Source organism: Gavia stellata, chromosome 13 (assembly GCF_030936135.1).
Source record: "Gavia stellata isolate bGavSte3 chromosome 13, bGavSte3.hap2, whole genome shotgun sequence".
Classification (NCBI taxonomy): Eukaryota; Metazoa; Chordata; class Aves; order Gaviiformes; family Gaviidae; genus Gavia; species Gavia stellata.
The window spans coordinates 12,673,097-12,695,037 of NC_082606.1; the positions used below are offsets into that span (position 1 = coordinate 12,673,097).

General features: G+C 38.2%; 1 protein-coding gene across 1 annotated transcript in view; it reads right to left on the reverse strand.

Moving 5' to 3' along the window:
• Positions 1–21,941, reverse strand: part of FBN1 (fibrillin 1) — a 157,504-nt gene that overhangs the window by 115,513 nt on the left and 20,050 nt on the right. Inside the window, exons 4-5 of the mRNA XM_059823839.1 lie at positions 19,132–19,227; positions 17,451–17,546 (exon numbers count right to left, since the gene is read on the reverse strand). Of these exons, the coding sequence (XP_059679822.1) occupies positions 17,451–17,546; positions 19,132–19,227 (192 nt within the window). The remainder of the gene's footprint in view (positions 1–17,450; positions 17,547–19,131; positions 19,228–21,941) is intronic.

Below are 21,941 nucleotides of genomic sequence, written 5' to 3' on the forward strand. Positions count from 1 at the left end.
AGAATACACAGCCTTTGGGACACAGACTTGTGTGTTTTGTGAATGATAAAGGGAGCCTCAAGCTGAGTTCAGGCCTCTTGGCATTACTGTCATAAAACGAAAAAAGATCTTTCATGTAATGTTTTTCGTGTTAAGACCCTTCAAGGTTTTTTTGAGGTTTTTTATGTTCAATTAATTGTCAGTTTCTAGTAAAAGACGAGAGGAATTAGCTCCCGAGATTTTCTGTGCTGGGCAATTGAAACAGCAGCAGAACACATTCCACAGAGGAACTCATGCACAATCAATTAGGTCGTCTAATTAATTTTCCAACTCAATAAATGCTATGAACTATTTTTTTTTCTTTAGAAACATATCTATACTGGATACACATGTGTAAAAGCAATCCAAAAACTTTTAAAATCTGAGAGGAGAAGGACAGATAATACACACTTGAAGAGAATGGGCTGCTATATGGGAACAATGCCCTCTCATGTGGAATTGATATTTCTGTCATGAAAGGAGAAAACACATATGGGGGGTATGAGAGTATTTTCTAGTTGACAAGGTTGTGTAGTTACCATTAGGGACTGACTTGTTAATCAGTATTTAGAGATATTTATGATATTAGGTACCCCATAATTAGGGAGAATGAAAACATTGGCCATGTGGAGAGAAAAAGCAAAAACCTATTAGAAAATAGGTTTGAACCAAACAGGGACAAAAAGGATAGCTATTTACAGGGTTTTTAACCACCAATGACAAGAGGTACGCTATAGCATCTAACAACAGAGATCTATTTCTCTAGTCCTAAGTCAGACAAAACTTCAATTAGCATCAGCAGGAACCGTGTCTGAATAAGGACTCTGGAACAAAGACTGAAACAAGCAGCAGAAGAATGGCCACAGAATTTTATGCCTTCTCTCACAGGGTCTTCAGCAGCAAATTTTCAGCTGCCATGAATTTTCTTGCACTTCCTTTCCCATCATTGTGATCACCCAAAAGTACTTATTCCACACTAACATAATGAAGTGTTTGTGAGACTACAGTTGTAATTGTGATGTCTGGATTAAAACAGTGAGTTGTGACATTTCTAAGAGTCCTAAGGGAGATGACAGTGAGTTATAGAGAATACACAGATACTTGATAATCCACAAGTATGGGAAAGATGACACAGAAGCACAACAATGTGCTTCAGTTGGGATTTTATCACAGGCATTTCTACATAAGCACAGACTAGATTTATAAAGGAACTTATGAAAATGCCCATAGGAAATAAAAAGTGATAAACATAACTGTTTCTCCAACCTATAACACTAATTGGTGTTCTGTTAGTAACTGTGGTTGCTAGATCAGATGAATGAACAAGAGTGAGACAGCAAGCTGTGGAAAAGATGCATGCTGCCTGTAGGTAGGGGAAGCCACAGCAGAAAGCCTTTAAGGAACAAGTGTGAAGACAACAAAGAAGCAAAACAGCAAAAGAGCAGAGGGAAGAAAAACAGGAAAGCTGCAAAGACGGGATGGATCAAAGCAAATCTAATGAATGAGTGGGAGGCACAGAGACATGAAGAGATAAACAGTGGGAGCCAGCAGACACCATGTGTGAGAAGGGGAGAAAAGGAAGGGGAAGGGGAGGAAAAGGCCGGCCAGCCCGAGAGCTTCACCAGCCAACCAGGAGAGGGAGGTTTGCCAAGACAGGCCGGCCAACTAACTAGTTAAAAAGGAGGTCCAGAGAGCCAACTAGTAGAGAGCAGCCAGCCAGGAAAAGCCATCCAGGAGAGGAATCGTCTATCGAGTAGAGTGGGAGCAGTCCCAGCTCCACCCGGGAGCTGGGTGACCTGCAGCAAGCACCATGCATTGCAGGGAGGGGGCAGGCATTAGCAGCACTCATCTTCATTGTCCGAGAAGCAAAAAGATGCCCGAGAATGTCCCAGCAATGTGATGAGCATCTCATTGACACAGTAGACCACAGTATCCCACCTGGCTATGCACTCTGAAATATTATCCACTAGCTAGCACTGGGTGACCAAATATGAATAAACAATGATTACACAAATTGCAGGTATTAGCCGTGTATTTTCCCAAAAGGCATTTTCCTCCCATCTGTAGAGTTGATTTCCATACTGTTTTTCTACTTTGATATTTTCAAGCTGATAAGGTACAAATTATGTACCCCGATATTATTTGTATAGTTCAATGTCATAATTCTGAATCAGGAAAAACAAACACCAGGCCAGTGATAAATGAGGATATGAGATAAAAAAGCGGTTACAAGCCACATGAAGAATGGCCTAATCCAGCACTGACAACATACTGCTTATCTGTTAAATTAGGCACCTCCTATCTATCTATCTCAAACAAAAAAAATTAAGTGTATTGAATAAGAAAAAATTTTAAACTGTAGCTAATGGATTTCTAGTAGATAGTAAATACTTGTGCTGTCTTCTGAAATATTTTTTACACCAAAAGAACAATTGAACAACTGAGTGGAGCAGAATAAACCATGGCAAGACCTAATTGTGTTCCCATCTTTAGATTTAAAATTCATCTTTCAAAAAAAGAAAATAAATGAGCAGTAAAAGATACAGATTTAAATTATTTCTTAGAAGAACAAGCTCCGTTTCACAGTCACCAGACTGCTAAATGCATCCTGTTCATTTTTATCTACCCAACAAGTTTTCCTGCTGTAACTCAGCATCATACAAAGCAGGTACTAAGGTTAAGAGGTGGTCCTGTCAAGAAATCAGGACTCACAGAAAGAACAGAAGTGAGGTAATCTGTGTGCGAGCAATGTCTCAATGCTTACCTTACGCTTCTGGATATAGGATCTGATCCACACCACTGAAACCCTTGAGTATCTTTTTCCTTTTAACTTCACTTGCTTTGAATGAAGTATTAAGCCGTTAGGAAGCTAGTAATCCAATTCAACTCCCCTAGCCCCCTCAAGCCAAAAGCAGATTCACAGCTGAGACAGAGGATACTTTAGGTATTAAAAGTTGACTTCTGCTTGGGCCTGAGTGCAAGAGAATGGTACATGACAGGCAACACCTCGGGGTTCCCACAACCGGTAAGATGAGGGAGAAGAAGGGAAGCAGGAGGGAGCCCCATCTACTGCTGGGGAGCAGCAAAGAGTTAAGAGGGGTGAGCGTATAGAGTATGGCATAATGCAGTTTAAAGTTCCTCTGTGGGAGCTCTGGCACCTAGCTAAGCTGCAAGGTTTAGCAATTACAGTGCCAATTTAAACTTGTACTTAAAAATATAGGAAATATTTTCTTTTAATTTTTAATAGAACGGGAACATTTAGGAATCTAGGTGGTCACCAATACACATGTGCATCACTCCCAACAATGTTACTGGAACAACAGACTGTTCTGAGTGGTGTCTAAAGTTTCAGTTGCTTGTAAACCAGCACTGTGGGAAAACTTTTAGGTGGCTTAAAAAAAATTTTCCCCTAAAAGAGTAGAAAGCTCACTATTTAAGACACTTCACTGGAAGAGAAAACTTCCTCCTGATTATCAAGGGTATTTTGCACTATCTCCTAAAGGTAAGTAAGATTTCTCCTAGAAATAGTATCTTTTATCCACCTCATTCTTGTCAGGAAAGTGTCTGAATATCTATTTTAATAATTAAGCTTCAGGTTTCAACTACGCTTGTGATAAATAACATTCACATTAGAAAAATGTTTTTAAAGCATCGAATAGTTTAGTCTTATAAAATAAGCTTGCAGTAGTTAAACTGCCCTTACAGATGAAATTTTTATTAGTATGTGAATATACTATAAGCCTATATAAAGATAATGTAATTTAGCCCACACATTTGAAATGAGATAACCACTGGATTGGAACTCTTGCCTGGCAGCATGCTGATCTCTTTCTTCCCCCCATTTCATTTAATTAGGAACCTGAAATTGGATCAGCAACTTTTAAACAGCTGATTAGAAGCCCTGTTCTCAAAAGTGAGTTTGCTTATTTTTCACGTGAGAATCAGGCTGCCCCTCTGTAGAGCAGCAAGCCTGCTGCCTGCGCGCGATTTCATTCTGCTTCGAAAGAGGTGTAGAGAGTCACTGGCATCCTGGGTACTCCACCTGCACTTCTGCATCAATATGACACCGCTGCAAACCACACACAATACTACTTACAAAAAACCCCCCAAACCAAATAAAACCAAAACCAACAACAACAAAAAACACCAAAAAACCCCACTACAAAGACATCATCTCATGGAAAAAGGAAGGCCCAAAACTCTTCCACATCTGCTCAAATTTGAGCATAACCTAAATCCAACTAAAATGAATGCAAAGATCTCCTTTGGCTTTAAAAGGGCTACTTACACTTCATCAGAGGCTATTGGAGGACACATATACAAACTTCTCTATGTGTTAACCAATGTACATTAACACACCTGCATTCAAGAAACACTTCAGAAATGAGAATATCACATGAAAGATTGTGCATGCAGCACATATGCCCAAAAGAAAAAGCACACTACATTATAAAACTGAAAGAGGTTGTAAGTAATTTTTTTGCTATTTACTCTACTAGAATATTCTTATTCATCACCTTGAATTGCTGTTAAATAAATACCATTCCATATAATGGTATTTTCAATACCTTACAGCCATAGATAACAGAGTCGTCTTTGCTAAACCACGTTCATATTTGTGGCTTATGCCTTTGAGCACTTCTTACTTTTATCCAAAACTACTGATCGATAGTATTGTGTGGTAACACAGCACAGAGCTAACTGCTTTCTCAATAACCTCGCACATCTTCTTGAAACCTGGCTGGCAAGATCTGATCATGTCCACTCGGAGTCACGATTCAAAGCCCACCCAAGTTTCCTTTCTTTGACATGAGTAGGTTTTGGATCACTTCCATAGTTACTGAGAAGTTTCATCCAGGCTTCACTTCTCTGAACAATGTAAGACTTTTACCTCTGAGTTTAAAATACTGCCCAAATGTTTGAATATATAACCGATATGCACACGCGTGTGTGTGTGTGAAATGCATGTATAATCTACCCTCTGGACGCAGCAAAACAAAGAGTTGTAGAATAAATGTGAGCCATTCCCTGCAGGGTTTTGGCAGTAGTTTTGCAATGAGTGGCAAATCATTACCGCTTTTGATGTTCATTGTAATGTTAGACATCTTGAACTCTACTGGTATTTCCTTGGATGCAATGGGCAGTTGCCTAGAAATTTCATTTGTAGTACTTAATGCAGAGTCACTGCATAACATTTTATAAGATTACCCAAGTATTTATGAACAAGGAATAGAAGTTGCATGTGCACATGCACAAAAGCCATCTAATTTTTTTAAATTATTTCAGACACTAAAAAACACAATTCTCATATCAAGAATTCCTTCAGCAGACAAACATGAAGAACAGTGGCTGTCTCTCAGTAGTGGGAGATGTCAATAAGAGCTCCTGCAGCTGCACTCTAGACAACTACAATTAAAGTGTCAAAACTATCTCAAGTTTTCTGAGTAAGTCTCTCTTCCATTATATTGAATTCAAAGGAAGTGTTACCATTTATTTCAAACAGGACCAGGATACCACTCCTGGTATGTTTTGGGGCTAGTCGAATCATTGCAACAGCAGCAAGACTTTGCATCAGAGTAACAAAGAGAAATTCCTCCCAGCTTGAAACTGAAGCAGACATCAACAACATAGGCTGAAGGAAGTTGTTATTTCTATTCAAAATTCTAAACAGCTGTTTTCAAGGCAGATTAAAAGATTTTTCAATGTTTGGATCCAACTCAAGACCTTTATCTAATGCATACTTTGTATTTGAGTATTTGTTGAATTAGAAATTTAATAGAGCAGCTGAGTATTTTAAAATCTTTTGAAAGATGTGAAAAAGGGATGTGAACTCTAGCACACCCTGTAAAACATAAATTTCTTAGCAAAAGAATATGTTATTCATGTGCTCTGTACATTAGGTCAATTATTACTCACTTTCTTTGGAGGACAACCAAGTGCCTCCACCCTTTATAACAGAGCACTGTAATCAACTGTAGTAAGAATAGCAGAATTATTCTAATACACATTGATGGCTCAGGCCTTAGCTCAGGAAGGCTTGAACAGTAAGAGACTAAGATGGATTTGCCATCATCTTTACTACTTTTTTTTTTTTAAAGAGGGGAAGAAATTAAAGTTTCCTTGTACACCTTTGTAAATAATTTCAATTTCACATAAATGGGGAAAAAAAATATTAAAAGGAACTCTTTAAATTGGTCCTCCAATTTAAACACTTCTGTTATTTAATGACAAATTCCATAAACATTCTGATACCAATACTTCTTCCATTGCACGTCTTTCATTTCCGCTAACCCAATTTAACCCATCTTCCTTGCAGTCAGCAGCTGTACAAAGCATTTTTTTTGCACTGACATCAGCAAGTGACTGAAGTGCTAGTGCTAGATTTAAAATGCCTTCTAAAAACACAACTTTTTGTATTGAATTTGGAACTGAGTTTGATACAACTTGTACTGTTAGTTTAATATAGTATCACCTTTCATGAAGCCATATCTTATTGGGTTCCTGCTGGGACCTGAGAGCTGAAATAGCACAAGGTTTAATGCATGGCACTTCATTTTGCCCAGCCTGGCTCAGGCCAAGAGAAGCATTTCAAATTATTTAGATAACCACACAGATTAAATACCCAGCAAGATAGCTTGCTAAGTCATTCATCATTTGCCATTCCTGGACTGTGCTTGTGTCTAGCAATGTTTTTACTAGAAGAGCCATTCAGATGAATGGAATGCATATCTCCGCTGGGTTTCCCCTGCCCAAGCAGCAGTCTAAACTTCTCAACCTGCCTTCAACGCTCTCCTCCTGAGATGTGTGAAAACTATTTAGCTAGGTCCCCTCTGCCATCTTCTTCTCACCTATCTTCCCCCCTCACCTGCTTCTCTTGCTTTTGCTTCATGAGCCCCTATAAGTCTACCCAATTCCATTGTATTAAAACATTACCCTCTCTTTATTTCAATCCCTCTAAAAGCTCACAAATTGTCCTTTTATTACTCCATTACTCTTCACCTCAAGAATCAAGTAACTGGAATAATTCACACCATGTGATGCAATTCAATTCCAGACATAGTACCTGCATCATTAAATTATATCTTGTCTTAAAGATTATTGGAGCCCAAGTGATCTAACATTGACTAATAATCTAACATTGACTCTCCTTTCACAGCAATGTATCACTTACCTCTTTTTTAACTGCCCATTTCAATGCCTTTAAAAGCCTGCAGCCTGGAAGTAATTTTTGACCCTGTGGTTTCTTTTGAAGCCTGTATTAATCCGACTGTAAAGCTGTCATACTACCATTTTATGAATCTCTCCAAGTTACCACCCATACTGTCCCACCGGGACATGGAGATTCTCATAAAGGCTTTCATCATATCCCAGCAGGACAATTATAATTCATTGCTTGCTGGTTTTACTATTACCTCTTATAAACATTTCAAGCTCAAGTAGTATTCTGTCACTGTACTGCTCAACTGAACTAAGACGTCTGGACATATTATTCCAGCACAGAGACTAGTCCAATGGCCCTTGAAGCAGTTCAAGGCCTCTCACTTCAAGATCCATCTTAATTGCACTTTGAAGAAAGCATGCTTTTTCCACTGTATGTTTATTGCTTCATTTCTTGCTGTAGTTCTCAGAAACTTAGGCAGACAGAGGAGCTTTTCAGATCCTAAAATCTCCCATCACTGAGGGACCCAGTTTTCTCCTAAAACAGGTGAAATTATCAATCAACTACCTAATGGGTCTCTCCACCTTTTTGTTTTAAGTAACAAGCAGGTAAGTACAGCCAGTGTCAAGTGCAAATAGGAAAATTCCCCTGACAGTGTGTCTGTAGTTACTACTGTTACTAGGAGTTAAAACCATTCCCTGTCCCATACCCCATGAACCACGGTAATTTTGTCAGCTTATGTTTTTAAACTAACTCTTCCATTTTTAGAATTTTATTAGGCTAGTACACTAGAAATTATCAGCACAACATGTGCTTTCATTTCACAGCAGTCAATCAATCGCTGCCACAGGACAAACACCCTCTGGATAGTAGAACACACAAATAAGAAAAAACACAAAACATCCAGGATTATGAATGCTTTGACAATGTTACCACTGGATCTTCCTTAAATGGCTAGCAGGCCTGAATGATACAGTTGGAGGTGTTACAAATCACAGACTAACATCTATTTTAACACATTTTGCAGAAGGTGGCTGGACACGGTCCTGGGCAACTTGCTCTAGCTGATCCTGCTTGAGCAGGGGGGTTGGACTAGATGATCTCAAGAGGTCCCTTCCACCCTAAGCAATTCTGTAAGCTGAAATACTGTTAGAAATTATCTGCTCTCTTCTGTAATTCTTATGGCTCTATTTTTAAAAAAATGTAAATACATTCTTTGATAGGTAGGAGTCACTCCACTAAATAGTAGATGTGCATTTTAGTGCAATGTCTGGTTTTGCTGGAGACAAACTGATTTCCCCAGCCTTGCTGAAAACTCGTCTATCAATAGATTCAATGGAGCCATTGTAAGCAGTGGGACCAATGTAAGAGGACTTAGAGCAAGAACTGATGACTTAATCTTGAGACCAAAGAGCACTAAGAGATTGTTATGTATACAGAAATAAAAAAAAATGGTAAATCTAATAAAATACCACTGAAATTATTACCACTGCTGCAATGCCAGCAAGGACCCTTCTCCTGCTTCAGCACAGCAGAGCAGGGGCTTTGTCCCATGCTGTGTGTAGTGGTGCAGGATGAAAGCATCAGCCACCACTTTCCCCAGGAGGCAAGAACTGCAAGCATACAGGTTTCTGCTAAGCTCCTGTTTCCCTAGGACTGTCAGCACCTCTGTGTTGGAAGAAGCAGCATAAGAGGGTCACAACAGACCATTCATCCCAAGGAGTAAGGAGGAAATGGGGACAGTACTGAAACTCCTTGCGATCACTGGGTAAACTTTGCAAAAAACATAAATGATGAGGACAGGGCCATTATAAAACATGACCAAGATCATCTGGTAAGCCAGGCTTTCTTGAGTTAAATGCCTTTTAAAAACAGAGTCACACGCTAAGTTAAACATTCGGGATCAAGGAAAACAGTGCATAGGCCACTCCTTCAGAATGGGACCTGTAATCTGAATTACACCTCCACAAAAAGAAATTAAGGCTATGGCACAGCAGACTGCAGTTACATTAACCTACCTGTGCTACTTTAGCCTGGGTAATACCTGCAATAGACACATAGTAAATGTACAAGATCAGAATCAAAAATCAAGTGCTTACAAGGTTTCATATGTCTGTTCTTAAAATATAAAAACATACGCGTATATATGTGTGTACACACACACATGCACTTTTAATAATTTTCATGATTTTTTTTAATTACTTAGCCCTAGCCTTTACACATCTTCCAACAAAGAGAAATACTGAATCTTGTTTCTTTACATAAGGAAATTCTGCCTTTTTCCAAAAGGAGGTTTTTTCTGGATAAGGAGTGCAAAGCTAGGCTCTGTTTTACAGCAGAGCAGAATTTGGAGAGTGATCTTTCTCATAGGGCTCCTTTCTTTTCAGACCTTATTTAGGCCTCTTTTCTTTTCCTACAGCGTTTCTCTAGACTGCCAAACCGTACAAGCTCTCACTGAAAAAAAAAAAATATATATATATAAAAACCACTCAGTCATTATTCGTGAACTTCTCAAGGCCAATTGGAAGTGTGAATGTAACTGTCCTTACAGCTGCTCTTAGGTAGTTATTTCCTGTAACTTTTTGCAACTTTTATGCTGAGATAGGAGATGAGATAGCTTTCTAAGTGTAACAGTTCACATTAGAAAAGCTTTGATTTTTACAGAGATTTCATCAACTCTGTTACACATATGTTGCAAGGAAACTTACATGTGACAAAACAGTTGCACTGACCATTTTGAGCACCTCTGCTTAAAAGAGGCATTTTCGTTAGCATTTGCAGCTGACCTACATAAAAGAACTGTTTTACTTGGAAATGCCCTTGTCAGTTTATCATTGCATTAGGTATGATCTATGATGTTTTAAAAGAGGTTCTCTTTTCTTTGTTAGAACTGACCATCATGAAAGTTTTAGATCACTTTAAAAAACAAACATGCAAAGAAAAAATGAAGTCTGTAACACAAACTTGACTGAGATACCATACAGACTGATATTTTATTTTTTCTGTTGCAACTGTAACAAAAATTTTCAGCTTAGCAGCTCAATAAGAAAAAAGGTATGAATGGAAAATATTCATATAAAATTTCAGAGTGATTCACAAGGAAAACATGTGTTTTCACTGTAACAAATTAAAGCATTTCAGGTAGCTGTGCTTTCTTATATCAAAATATATTGCAGCCCAGAGAGGAAGGAACATTTTTCTCCATAAATGGCTAAGTGGGCACTGTTAGATAAGTTCTCAGCTGCATTTACTCATTCCCCGTATCATATTAAACTCTAGGAGTCACCATTTCAAAAGCACCTTTTCTATGGAAAGCTCCATGACAAATTAGTTGTGCTCAGCTATTTTATGTTCTACAAGTTTTGTAGTGACCCAGGAATTGGGAGATAGCTGAAATTCTGAAGACCTCAAATGCAACACCGTGCTGCAATGACAACCAAAATCAATAAAAGCTGACTCAATCTTTCTGCAGGCAAAAAAAGAATCTCACTTTCGTGATACAACACATCGGACAGATTCTTCCCAGTTCTCCCTGGAGCTCCATAGAGCACAGATCTGACAGTGCAGTCCATTCAGGGAAGTTACATCTTTCAACTGCCTGCACTGTGTATATAAAAGTCCTATCTGTATTAATGTAACATCCCATAACCAAACAAACATAGACATCTCTTTGTGTATGTAACTTCAACAAAACCTTTTGATGAAAGCACAGGCCTCCACTCTTCATTTCTTAAGACACTACAAGGCAGATCGCAAGTACCATGCACGAGCAAAGCCAGCACAAGGGTCAGTCCCTGTCTCCCATGAAAGCAGAACTGAATTTCTTGCATAGGAAACACGTGCCGCAGGCTGCCAGCACACCTGGAGGTAGGTGTCAGGTTCAACAAAGCTGTCTGCGGTACCAGAAGAATCTCAGTGACTCCCATGTGAGTCCCTTCAATGTCCTACATGTAAGAATCAAATCTTACAGATTAAAACAATGCAGCTATTTCGTTCAAAAGTTTGTATAATGTATACCAAAACATGGGCTTCTCAATTTGTGATTAATTGTGTGCATCTTCCCTGTTACAACCAAAACCAAATCAAAAAACCCCAAAGTCCAAATAATACCTTACTGCACATCTAAAGGTCAGTGCCCCTAGCAGCCCATCAAGAAGGCATGGAAATATAGAAAGGGCTGCCAAATAGCCGAATGAAAACTTTGGATTTGGATTTGTTTGACTGAAATCAAAATTAAATTTGGAACAAAATGTAAGTGTTCAGCTTCGTGTACAAAAGTTGGAGCCCTCACATCTCACAAGAGACCTAAGCCCATATGCACTGAATCATTTATGGATCTTGATTAAATTTTAAGCATGTATCTGAAGAAACATTTTAAAACTTGCTATGTGTTATTTCAAGATGCACAAAGCATAAAGCAAGCGATGTAGGACCGGTTATAGGGTGTATTTGCAAGGAGCAGAACAATGGATAAAAGCCTTCACATACACAAGATCCTAAAAATGCTTTTTGGCATTAAATAACAGACTGAGCTTAGTACTGAGATCTGATCCAGAGATCTATTGATTGTATTGCTAAGTATTACAAACAATCTTAAATCACACATAGTTATTCTGCAGAGGCTGACTTCTCCACCATTAAGCTGCAGCTTCAACTTTAAAAATTAAAAAACTCCTCATCCATTTATTTCAACCTCTTGTGTAGAAAAGATAATACAAGACACTGATACTGAATTTTTGTTTTAAAACTGAAAGACATCAAGGGTGGTAACAGGTATTAAAATTATTTTAAAGACAGTAAAACGCCACTCTGTGACTGAATATATTTATCTTCAGCCTGAAGCCATTTTTCATAATTTTTCAGGGGGAAAATGGTGTGCAAGAATCCTTATTCTAGGCCTTCAAGCTTAGCCATCCTTTAGTTTGCTGCTATAATACTGTACATGAATTCATGTTACAGGGCTGCAGAAACTACATGTCTATGTCAACAGATGTGTTTCTTGGAAGACAGCTACAGAAATCAAGTTTATTCAAATGTTTGCCAGCTACCATATGCTGCAATACTACTTTAAATGCAACATAAGGCTTCGGGAACATACTTTTACTGCTATCTACACTTTGTTATTTACTTTCCATTTAGACTAAATACCAGAGACGGGGCACACTAAGGGGTGCAGTGTCCTCTTTGTGAAAACATTCTACCCGTTGTAATATTTAGAAAGACAAAAAATATACACAGCACTACACTACTCTCGACCACTTTCAGCGGCTGCACTTTCACAGAGGCTCTGGGAAAGATATTTTTACATATGGCATTAATTCTGGGAACTTTTAATAATGGCCAAATATAATTAAAAATTATGCAAAAATTCCTGCCATGAAGAGAGCAGTACAGAAACGACTCTGTTTGAAGAAAAAGCAATCATTTGCTCATATTCTGAGTCCAGAAAAAAACAAAACACACGTGGTACTTCTTTAATATTTGAACTACATCAGGCCCAATTCTGCTCCTATGCAAAGCAAGTGGCAAAACTCCAAAATGCAGCAGGATTGAGCCCCTGATGTTGTCACAAGCATTCAAATAAACAAACAGGGCTCTAACACATTCTAAGATTCCACTGTGTTCCTCTAAATGGATCCAGACAGAAAAAGAAAAGCACATTTCATTGCATTTTTGCAATACAAGGGTAACAACAATGTACAACTTTATATTATATAGAATTCACCCTTTTAAAGTATAATCACCCAAACATCCAAAGACAAACAGATTCAAAGAGTCAAGAAAGCTTTTATGCACAAGTTCAGAGGACACAGTTCTACCAGATATGATAGGGATGTCTGATCTCTCTGAGCTTCTAACATCACTTTTTCCTCTGGACTTTCATAAAGCGCATGATGTAGGGATGTTTTCACATGACCCAAATGTGGGCATCTCACATAGCCAGCTAAATCCCCTAGGCTCTTTCACACAGTAAAAAGAGCTGTTGATGTTCTGAATCATCCTCAGGGGAATATAAGCTAAATCTCTGCTCTCAATCTCTTCAGCAACTCTAAAAGGTACTACAGAATCTGTAACTCACTCAAGTTATTCAGGTTTAAAAGTTGAATGGCATAAAGATGGCATCCAGTTTTTAACCAGCAGAAGAAATTTTGCTTTGCTTGCATCTTCATTGACTGTTACCTGTGATTTCTTTTCATTAACAACATGACTAAATGATATGCTAAAAGCTGAGTGCACCTCTCAGATCTTAACTGGCTCTGAAAGCTTGGGCCAAAATACAGCAAGGCCCTTAAGCACTTGTGTAATTTTAAGCATATTGACATCTCAGGTTTGAATTTAAATGCATGTCAAAGCCCATCACTGGATCGCAGCCAGAGACCTCAGCACCTTCCAGAAGGAATCCTTGAAGTTCAAATTTTAACTGAGCCAATATCCATGAAATATTTTCCTTTCTGGACTATGTATTTTAAATGTGTCTTAAATTGCTGTAGGAATCATTTCCAACTCCACTACACTTTTACTGTTTAGCTTATGTCAAGTTCCCCTTTTTGATGAACATTATCCCACAGAAAAGCCAGGTCTGTTGTACTTATGATACACCTGCATATACTTGACAGTATGCCCAGGAGGCTTCCCCCACTCCGGAAAGGTGCCAAACATCATACACAACAGCTTAGGAGTTAATGATACATGTGTACCACTTTTGACCATGCTACAGTTATCAATCCAGCTCCGACAAAGCGTGTATCACCAGTGACACGGTACGCACTCCCAGAAGACGAGGAGGAACTCCATTGATAATAATGAATGTAAAAATTCCTTTTTTTCATGTTTATAGCGTTTTATACCACCATTAACACTTCTTAGACACACAAAAAGCAATTCGTGTGCCAAAACTGTCCAAGGCCAGCTGCTACCCTCTCAAAGAATGACTGAGTAAATACATAAAAGTACTCATGCCACAAATTTGATGGGATTTGCTGCACTGTAAAAACAGCAGGTCTTTCACCAGATAAAGCCATTTCATTGTGCATGTATTTGAAGCTATTAACCTACACAGAAGTCTTGTAGATCTTCACTAACAATCATATGGTCAGCATTTACTGTGGTAATACCAATCAGGCTAATTTGTATTACAAATATGGACCAAATGTATGGAAAAACTACTTAAAACAGTAGAGACAGAACTACACAACTTGCCTCTGGATGTAAGAAACTGGCTCTAACTTTGCTACAACCACCTGCAACATTTTAATTGTTTTCCATATCAGATTATTGGAATAACCCCCATATGAATTGGGTTGCCTCAACATTGTTTTATTCAAGACAGTTCTAAGCTACGACATATGCAGCAAAGGCTGGAATATTCTTTGGCCTGTGACATACGTGCCACAAACACTCTGTGACTATTACTATTAGTTGATGCTTGTAGAGAAAAGCACTGCGTGATATGCAGCAGTAAATTACTTACAACACTGTTAGCTTGTGGCATGGCATAACCTAGAAGTCAAACCACAGCCAAACAGATGGAGTATGTGCATGCCACAAAACTGTATCACTTCACATTACATTTATAGCCAGAAATGGTGTTTTCAAAACAATCTGCCTCTCCTGCTTCCCACAGAAATGGGATCTTTTAAGAGACTATTTCTCTTGAGTAATTTCCTTTTTCGCCCCCCCTCCACGCATAGAGATGCTTTGGTTTTGTTTTGTTCTTCCCCCACCCCTCTTTTTTTTTTTTTTTCTTTCTAATAAAGACACAGTTTTACTCTACAAGGCATGAATCTTGTCAATTTACTGGATAACATCCATCCACCTATACATCAGAAGCCCACCAGGGAGTGTCACAAATCCACATAACTTTCCAAAGCTAGATTCAAAATATGGACCTCTTACTTAGCTGACAGATGTGTAAAATCATATGCAGCCAGACAACTCCCTAATGACCACACAGGTGCATGTGTTGAACAATGCAAGTTATTCTGACTAAGACCAACATTGGCGTATACTTGAAAAGTTTTCTTCAGAAAAAGTTTTTTCTGATGGCATAATGTGATTCTGGGACCAAAAACCACCACACCCTTTTTAGAGGAGGGGAACATATTAGCTCAGCTAGGTAGAGAGGCTGCAGGAAATCTCTGTGAAAGAAGCCAAATTTCAGAGGTTTTCTAGGAAGATATGACTATCATTTGGCCTCAATACTGCAGCAAGCATTAGCCAGAAATACTACAGCTCGTTAACGTCTATTTTCTCTTTTATTGATAACTATAGAATCAAACACATGTTCTAAGTAAAAATTGCCTATGGACAAGGCATATACGTTACAGATTTCCACCTCAGTTGTGCTCAGTAACATGCATGGGATTTCATGACGGCATGATTTGGCTCAAATGGCTCTGTGTCACCAGTTTCTCACTCCACCCGACACAGCCCTGAGGGACAGGACTGAAGCTGTTAGCAGGCTTCAGCCTTGAAACTTGCCCTAATGAGGTGGAGTCAAACTGGTCCCAGATCAGGCAACATAAAAGCAGCATTGAATAATCTTCTTCTGAACTTGCACTTTACACCTCCTCACCCGACTGAAGGCTCAAACCCTTCACCCATGGCGAACAAGCAGTCATTGCTTGAAATTCAAAGCCTTTGCAGTAATATTCAGTACATTCTTTACCTATAAAGCCTTTATTCTCTTCAAACTTAGAATTTTTAACCTAATTTTCCATTCCTCTTACTCCTCTCCAGCAATGAGATTCCAAGATTCAGAACAGAGCTACTTTTCAATCTTCATAAAAACTTCACCATCAGTTTGAACTCCTTTTACAACGTCTGAGTGGATAACTGGCAAGACTTCACACAGTGCCAACACAGCAATGTTATCTGCCGTAGGGAGTGCAGGAAATACCTGCCCCATCCTACCGTCTGCTCTAGCACAGAATGAAAGCTTTGGTCCCCAAAGATTTGTTGTTCTGCATCACCCACCTATGCTGTCCATATAAAAATACAACCATTACTCCAGGTGCAGCACTGACAGCGGTGATCATCTGACACGCTCACTGACAGAAATTTCATGTGCTAAGCACATCGCCAACATGCAAGCTCTAAATCAGGTTGTTAATGTCTATTCTGTCCCAGGTTCATAGATATGTAATGCAACCTATCATATGAGTATTATGTATTAATTTCCAACTAAACAGATCAACTGATAGCTCTAACAAATGCAAATTTTTTTTTAATATTACAAAATTCAACAGAAGGATTATACCTAAACATTGTTGACTATACCTCTCTTAAATGAACCATTACATTGATTTAACAACCCTGGAAAAAATCCATATACCAGATAAGACAGTTGGTATAGCTGCGTTTTCATCTGGAAACAGCTGTGATTATCACTACGGATACGCAAATAAAAAGCTAAAATTGATAACAATAAATATGTATAAAATGGGAAGAAGACTTGAATAAACTCTCCCAAAACAAAACATGCCAAAGACAGAGGCAAGATGCTGCTTATCATTGGTAAGCAAATGTTTCAGAGATACAAAGAGCTTTTCTGATGACTTAGAAACTGAAGCTTTAGTAAAAACACTTATCAATATTTTTTATTTGCCATCTCTTCCATTGGAGTGTTTTCATAGCAAAAAAGTAGACAAAAGAAAGGCCTTAATCAGTTGCATGTGTGTTTCATCCTGGCCTCTATCCTTGTGAAGCTCACATTTTACTAAAAATGCTACTTAAAATTTATTTTCAGTCTTGAGACTAACAAAACCAAATCCAATTAACTTAGCTATAGATTAGAACAGGTAATGGCTCAACAAGTCTACTGTTAGAGTAAATAAATGGGGATTTTTGCCCCAGGAAAAGAAAACGGCACTTGGTAAACCTACCGTAAACTGAAGAACTAACCATTAAAATCATACTAATCAACGCTTGTGATACATAGAAATCACAAAAGAAGATAAGATTGCATGTTTGTTTTTAAATCAATGCTAAAGTTTTCTTTCTCATTAAAAATGCCATTTAGGAAAGTTGTTACCATTTTAATTTGTGATATTCCATAACCAGTATCTCCACAATTTTCTTAGACTGGAGTTTTCCTTTCAGTAACGCTTCCTTACCTTGCATTCTAAAAGAATGTTAATTCTACCTTATTCATAGACAGCAATAAAATACTACTATTGAAATATTTTATTTCATATCACTATTTAAGTATTTTTAAGTTACTATTAAGCAAGTTGGAACAACAATTTTTTTTCCACTGTTTTAGGGCACATACCTCTTTCACACTGGGGTCCAGTAAAGCCATATGTGCAAGCACATCGGTTCGGAGCCACACATCTCCCTCCATTTAAACATCCATTTTCACAGACAGCTGTATCAGAGGGAAGGCAAAAGCAATCTTTATTGAGCTATTTCCAGAAAGACATGAAGGTATGTACTAGACCAGCTCAGGTAAACCGGTAAAAATGGTAAACATAACAGGACAGGATACTTTATTTTTCAGAATCTACTTATGATCTTTTCCTATTTCCTGGACTCATTAGTATCATGAATTCATCTTTTCAAGGGAGCATAATATAAACACAGTAGCAATCACAGCTTTTCTGACCTCTCAGAGCCTTTCTCTTTGGGATGGCTAGACAATTCTATAGCTTCAAAATAACATCTCTTTCAAACTTTCAACAGAGAAACACTGAAATAGTAGAGATTGCAGATAGAAGGTGCAGAAAATTCCATCTCTAAATCCTAAAAATTTTCCCCTATTCAGAAGAAAATTTAAAAATGTATTTGTTCCTCTACCATAATAGAAAAACAATCCAGTATTAAAAGGCTATTTGCTGATGTTAAATAATTCATGCTATCAACTAGGATAGCAAAATGTAACCAGTATCTATTTTGACTATTAATCCAAGATATTCTTCCCCTGTAAGATGCTATCACTAGATTCAGAACCCAATTTTCCTCATGCTAAACTCCAAAAGTAGTTGCTCTCAAAAATAATCAGAAAATGTAACATTCACATGAAAAAAGGGCTTTTAAATACAATTTGATACTCATTGAATAATGTTATTCCTTGTTCCGTTCACTTCAGTAGAAAGAAGGTTTCCGTTTATCCTCTTTTATCCATTTGATATTTCACAGAGAAGGCAGAACTACAATTCTTAATCCTTTCACCATGTGATCCTCCTTCCAGATTATTAGAGTAAATTCCTGGTGCTGCTGAAGTTCGTGTAAAGTGTGCCATTGATTTTGACAGAGCACAAAAGATTTTCATTAAATGAGCTAAATACATTTTCTCTGTCAAACCAATAGTTCATTAGATAGCAAAATGACAGCCTTGGTTAAAAGCAGTGGCTACATCCTTATTTGAGTTTCTTCACAGCATTCCAGCCAAGAAGAGCAAGAGACCACCAGAGTCAGTTTGAGAGAGATTTCAAGCAGCGGGTCCAGGAATGCTCTTGGCTCAGGATTGATTAAGGAAATCAAAAATACATTGATCAACTCTAATAAGGCAACATCAAAATGAACAAAATTCCTAAAGCATACTAGCTAAGTCTGAAGCAAACCCCTGAAATTAAAACAAAGCTTTGTATTAAAAGGTTAATTTTGTCTATAAGATGAAAACTGAACCCCATGTAAATTCTAAATGTATGGCCTATTGCTCTAGTGAGTGGAAAGCCCTGGAGGTCAATGGGAATTATGGTAGTGTGAGAACTACAGGATCAAGTTATATCCAATTATTATGAATTCACATGATGTTTATTTTAATAGTCCTGATCAGAAAGAATTCACTCGGCATTCATTACAAAGTCATATGTTTTCCTGTAAAATTCCACTGCACCTGATCAAAAACAAGCTCAACATCAGTTGAAATTTAGTGCTAAAGGGTGCCCAATCCACACATCCCAGAATTACTTAACTATAGACAGTATCTACATTAATAAAAGTGTACTTACGCTGTCCACAATGTGTTCCTGTATATCCCTTCTGACAGAGGCAATGGTCATCACTGCAGCTACCTCCATTCATGCACCGGATATTACAGTGTTGTACTTGAAAGCAAAAAAGATTTTCCTCAGTTAAATCAAACCAGTCAGAAACACTTAACTGTCTGCTAAGGAATTTATTTTTTTAGGGATTGATTCTGAACTAGAAACCAGTATTAGAAACCAAGGATGCATATTTTAGGACAGGTACTTAAAGTGGCAGTACAGAAAACAATATTGATTTACGGTTCCTAAGGAATATAGCACATGGTGCAAGAATTTGATACCACCCTTATTCACTGAAGTCAAAGGCATTTCATATGAGCATAAATTCACAGAATTTGTCTCCTAGTTTGCAATGATGAGAAAAAGCCATCAATAAGGGAAAAGTACTAAACTTCTGGCAGATACCACCAAGAAGAGAGTTATCATCTGGGCAATGGGGGAGGGAAGTATTAAAGGGAAGCATGTAAGGAAACTCCTGAAGACAGCCAGGTTCTGCCATCACATGCAATACCAGAAGCTGATCTGCCCAGGTAGGACTTCTTGCATGAAAAGGAAAAATAACAGCGATTTCTTCTGTATGCCATCTGTGGGCTCACCCCATCTCCAGGTAAAGCTGCTGCCGGCTGCTGTGCTTGGGGGCTGTGGAGCTCACAGACAGCATTTCCCCAGAGCCAACAACCTTCCCCTGCAGGGAGCAGAGGCAGGGGAGCAGCAGCACGCTCTCCTCAGCTGCAGCCCCACCATCTATAATGATTAACATGCAGCTTAAGTCCCACGCCAGTAAAGCACAAGAGTCTGTGCTGCATTTTTCTAGTAATAAGGACAAATATATTTCTTAACTAGCGGTTAGGAACAACTTAAAGTATGTCAGGCTCTTCATCAGGCCTAGAGAAGTGGGCAGGCCTCCCGACAAAGTGAAGTCCTCCTTAGAGGTCCCGCTGTCCAACACAGCTGTGAACCGGGGCAGGCACTCCAGTAAGCAGCCAGGAAATGGCTTCCCTCTTAACAGGAACCACATGAAAGGCTCCTCCCCAGATAGGATTACGGTCAGATCAGCATTTCAGTAGGTTGTGATGGGGTACTGGATACCCACACCTCGCTGACTGAAATGCTCAGGCCTGAAAAATAGAAATCGCATGTCCGCCAGAGCCTGTTGCCAACAGGTGCCATGCCAACCACCGATTTTTTCCTGTTGCACAAAGCCCTTAAGCATCATTTGGTTTTTTACGGTTCAGAAGTATGTGAATGGAATTTTATTTTTATTTTCAAGTTGAAATAGTAATTTTAACTGTATTGCCTTCTATAGCAATATGAATCCACAGAACAGAGGTTAAACATGCAATTGGAGAAAGGATTTAAAACAATCTAGCATTTAAAACACTGGTATTCTTAATTCTTCAATTATAAAAGTAAAAACTGTATCTTACATTTCTTATGTGTCTAATAGTTACGATACATCTTTGTTCTGCTTTGGATGTACTTCAGGCAACAAAAATGTACTAACATTCCTCAACAAAAAGTAAAATTGTCTGCAAATACAGAGTGAGTATCTGGTGAAGATTTTTGGACAATGTCCTAAGTAGGTCAGAAAAAGGTGTATAGTTACTTTAAAATGTGTAGTTCAACCTAGCTTTATACAATCTTAGAAAAACAGAGGGGATTACAAAAAGCATAGGAAATGATATCATCTGTCAAGCAGGGAAGGAACTTAAAAACCACAAACTGATTTCAATTAGAGCAAGCTATGCCAAGAGCTAATTTCCATTCCCACATGAAGACCAAAGCCATTTAAATAGTTTGAACTACGTTCGAGATAAAAAGGTTAACAGTAGCTTATATGATGATTTTCATATTATTTGTTCAAGTAAAAGTGAAGTATATTTCCCCATTTTGGGATAAGGAGTGGTTTTACACATAACACACACACAAAGTTTCCATAATTTGTCTTGCTGTTTCTTAAAGGAACTTTTCCAAGGTAAAATATTTCTTCCCCCTTTTTAAACTAAAATCATTATAGGAGACTGCTGGGACACCCAGTCATCTTTATTAAAATGAGCCATTCAAATCAGTGAGCTTTCTTCCTTATTACCATGCAAGAAAATCAGTGACATACAGTCAGTGAACTAATTATTTATTTTCTGCCCTCTTTTGAGGGAATGTTGAAAATAGTATTTCCAAATCATACAGACTATTCTGAAATATTACCCTTCCAAAAGTTTATAGAAACACAGGCGAAGGCTGTCTGGAGCTCAGATGATGATTTTAAGATTGCATTTTTGAAAAGTAGCATATTAATGGAGGTCCAAAGTCTCTTTTCTCAGTTATATCAACAATTTCATTAATGTCAGTGGAGATATTCCAGTAAATGAAATAACCTGTTCCAAGGTATCACACTGACAGACTCAAGAAAAAAAGCACAGGAATTACCATAAGGCTACTAAATCAATGCATATAGCTTTGCTTTATCTCAGCATGCACAGGAAATCTTAACAACATGAATAAATTATTGCTTTTAATCAATTATTGTTCTCTTTCAGGTCCAATTTGTAAACAGTCTGCACTGGAAACTTCTGAAGTCAAAACAGGAGTAAGTGCAGGAACATAGCTTTATAAACCTGCAAAAGAGCCAGCGAGACCGAATGCATCCACACAGTTTGTGTGGGGGCAATGTTTGTGTTGTTTATGGAAGTGAAACAACAAGCTGCACGCTCAAGTATAGCGGTTCCTGACTTTCTTAATAAATTCTCAGCAAAACTGAGTAAAGACTTCATCAC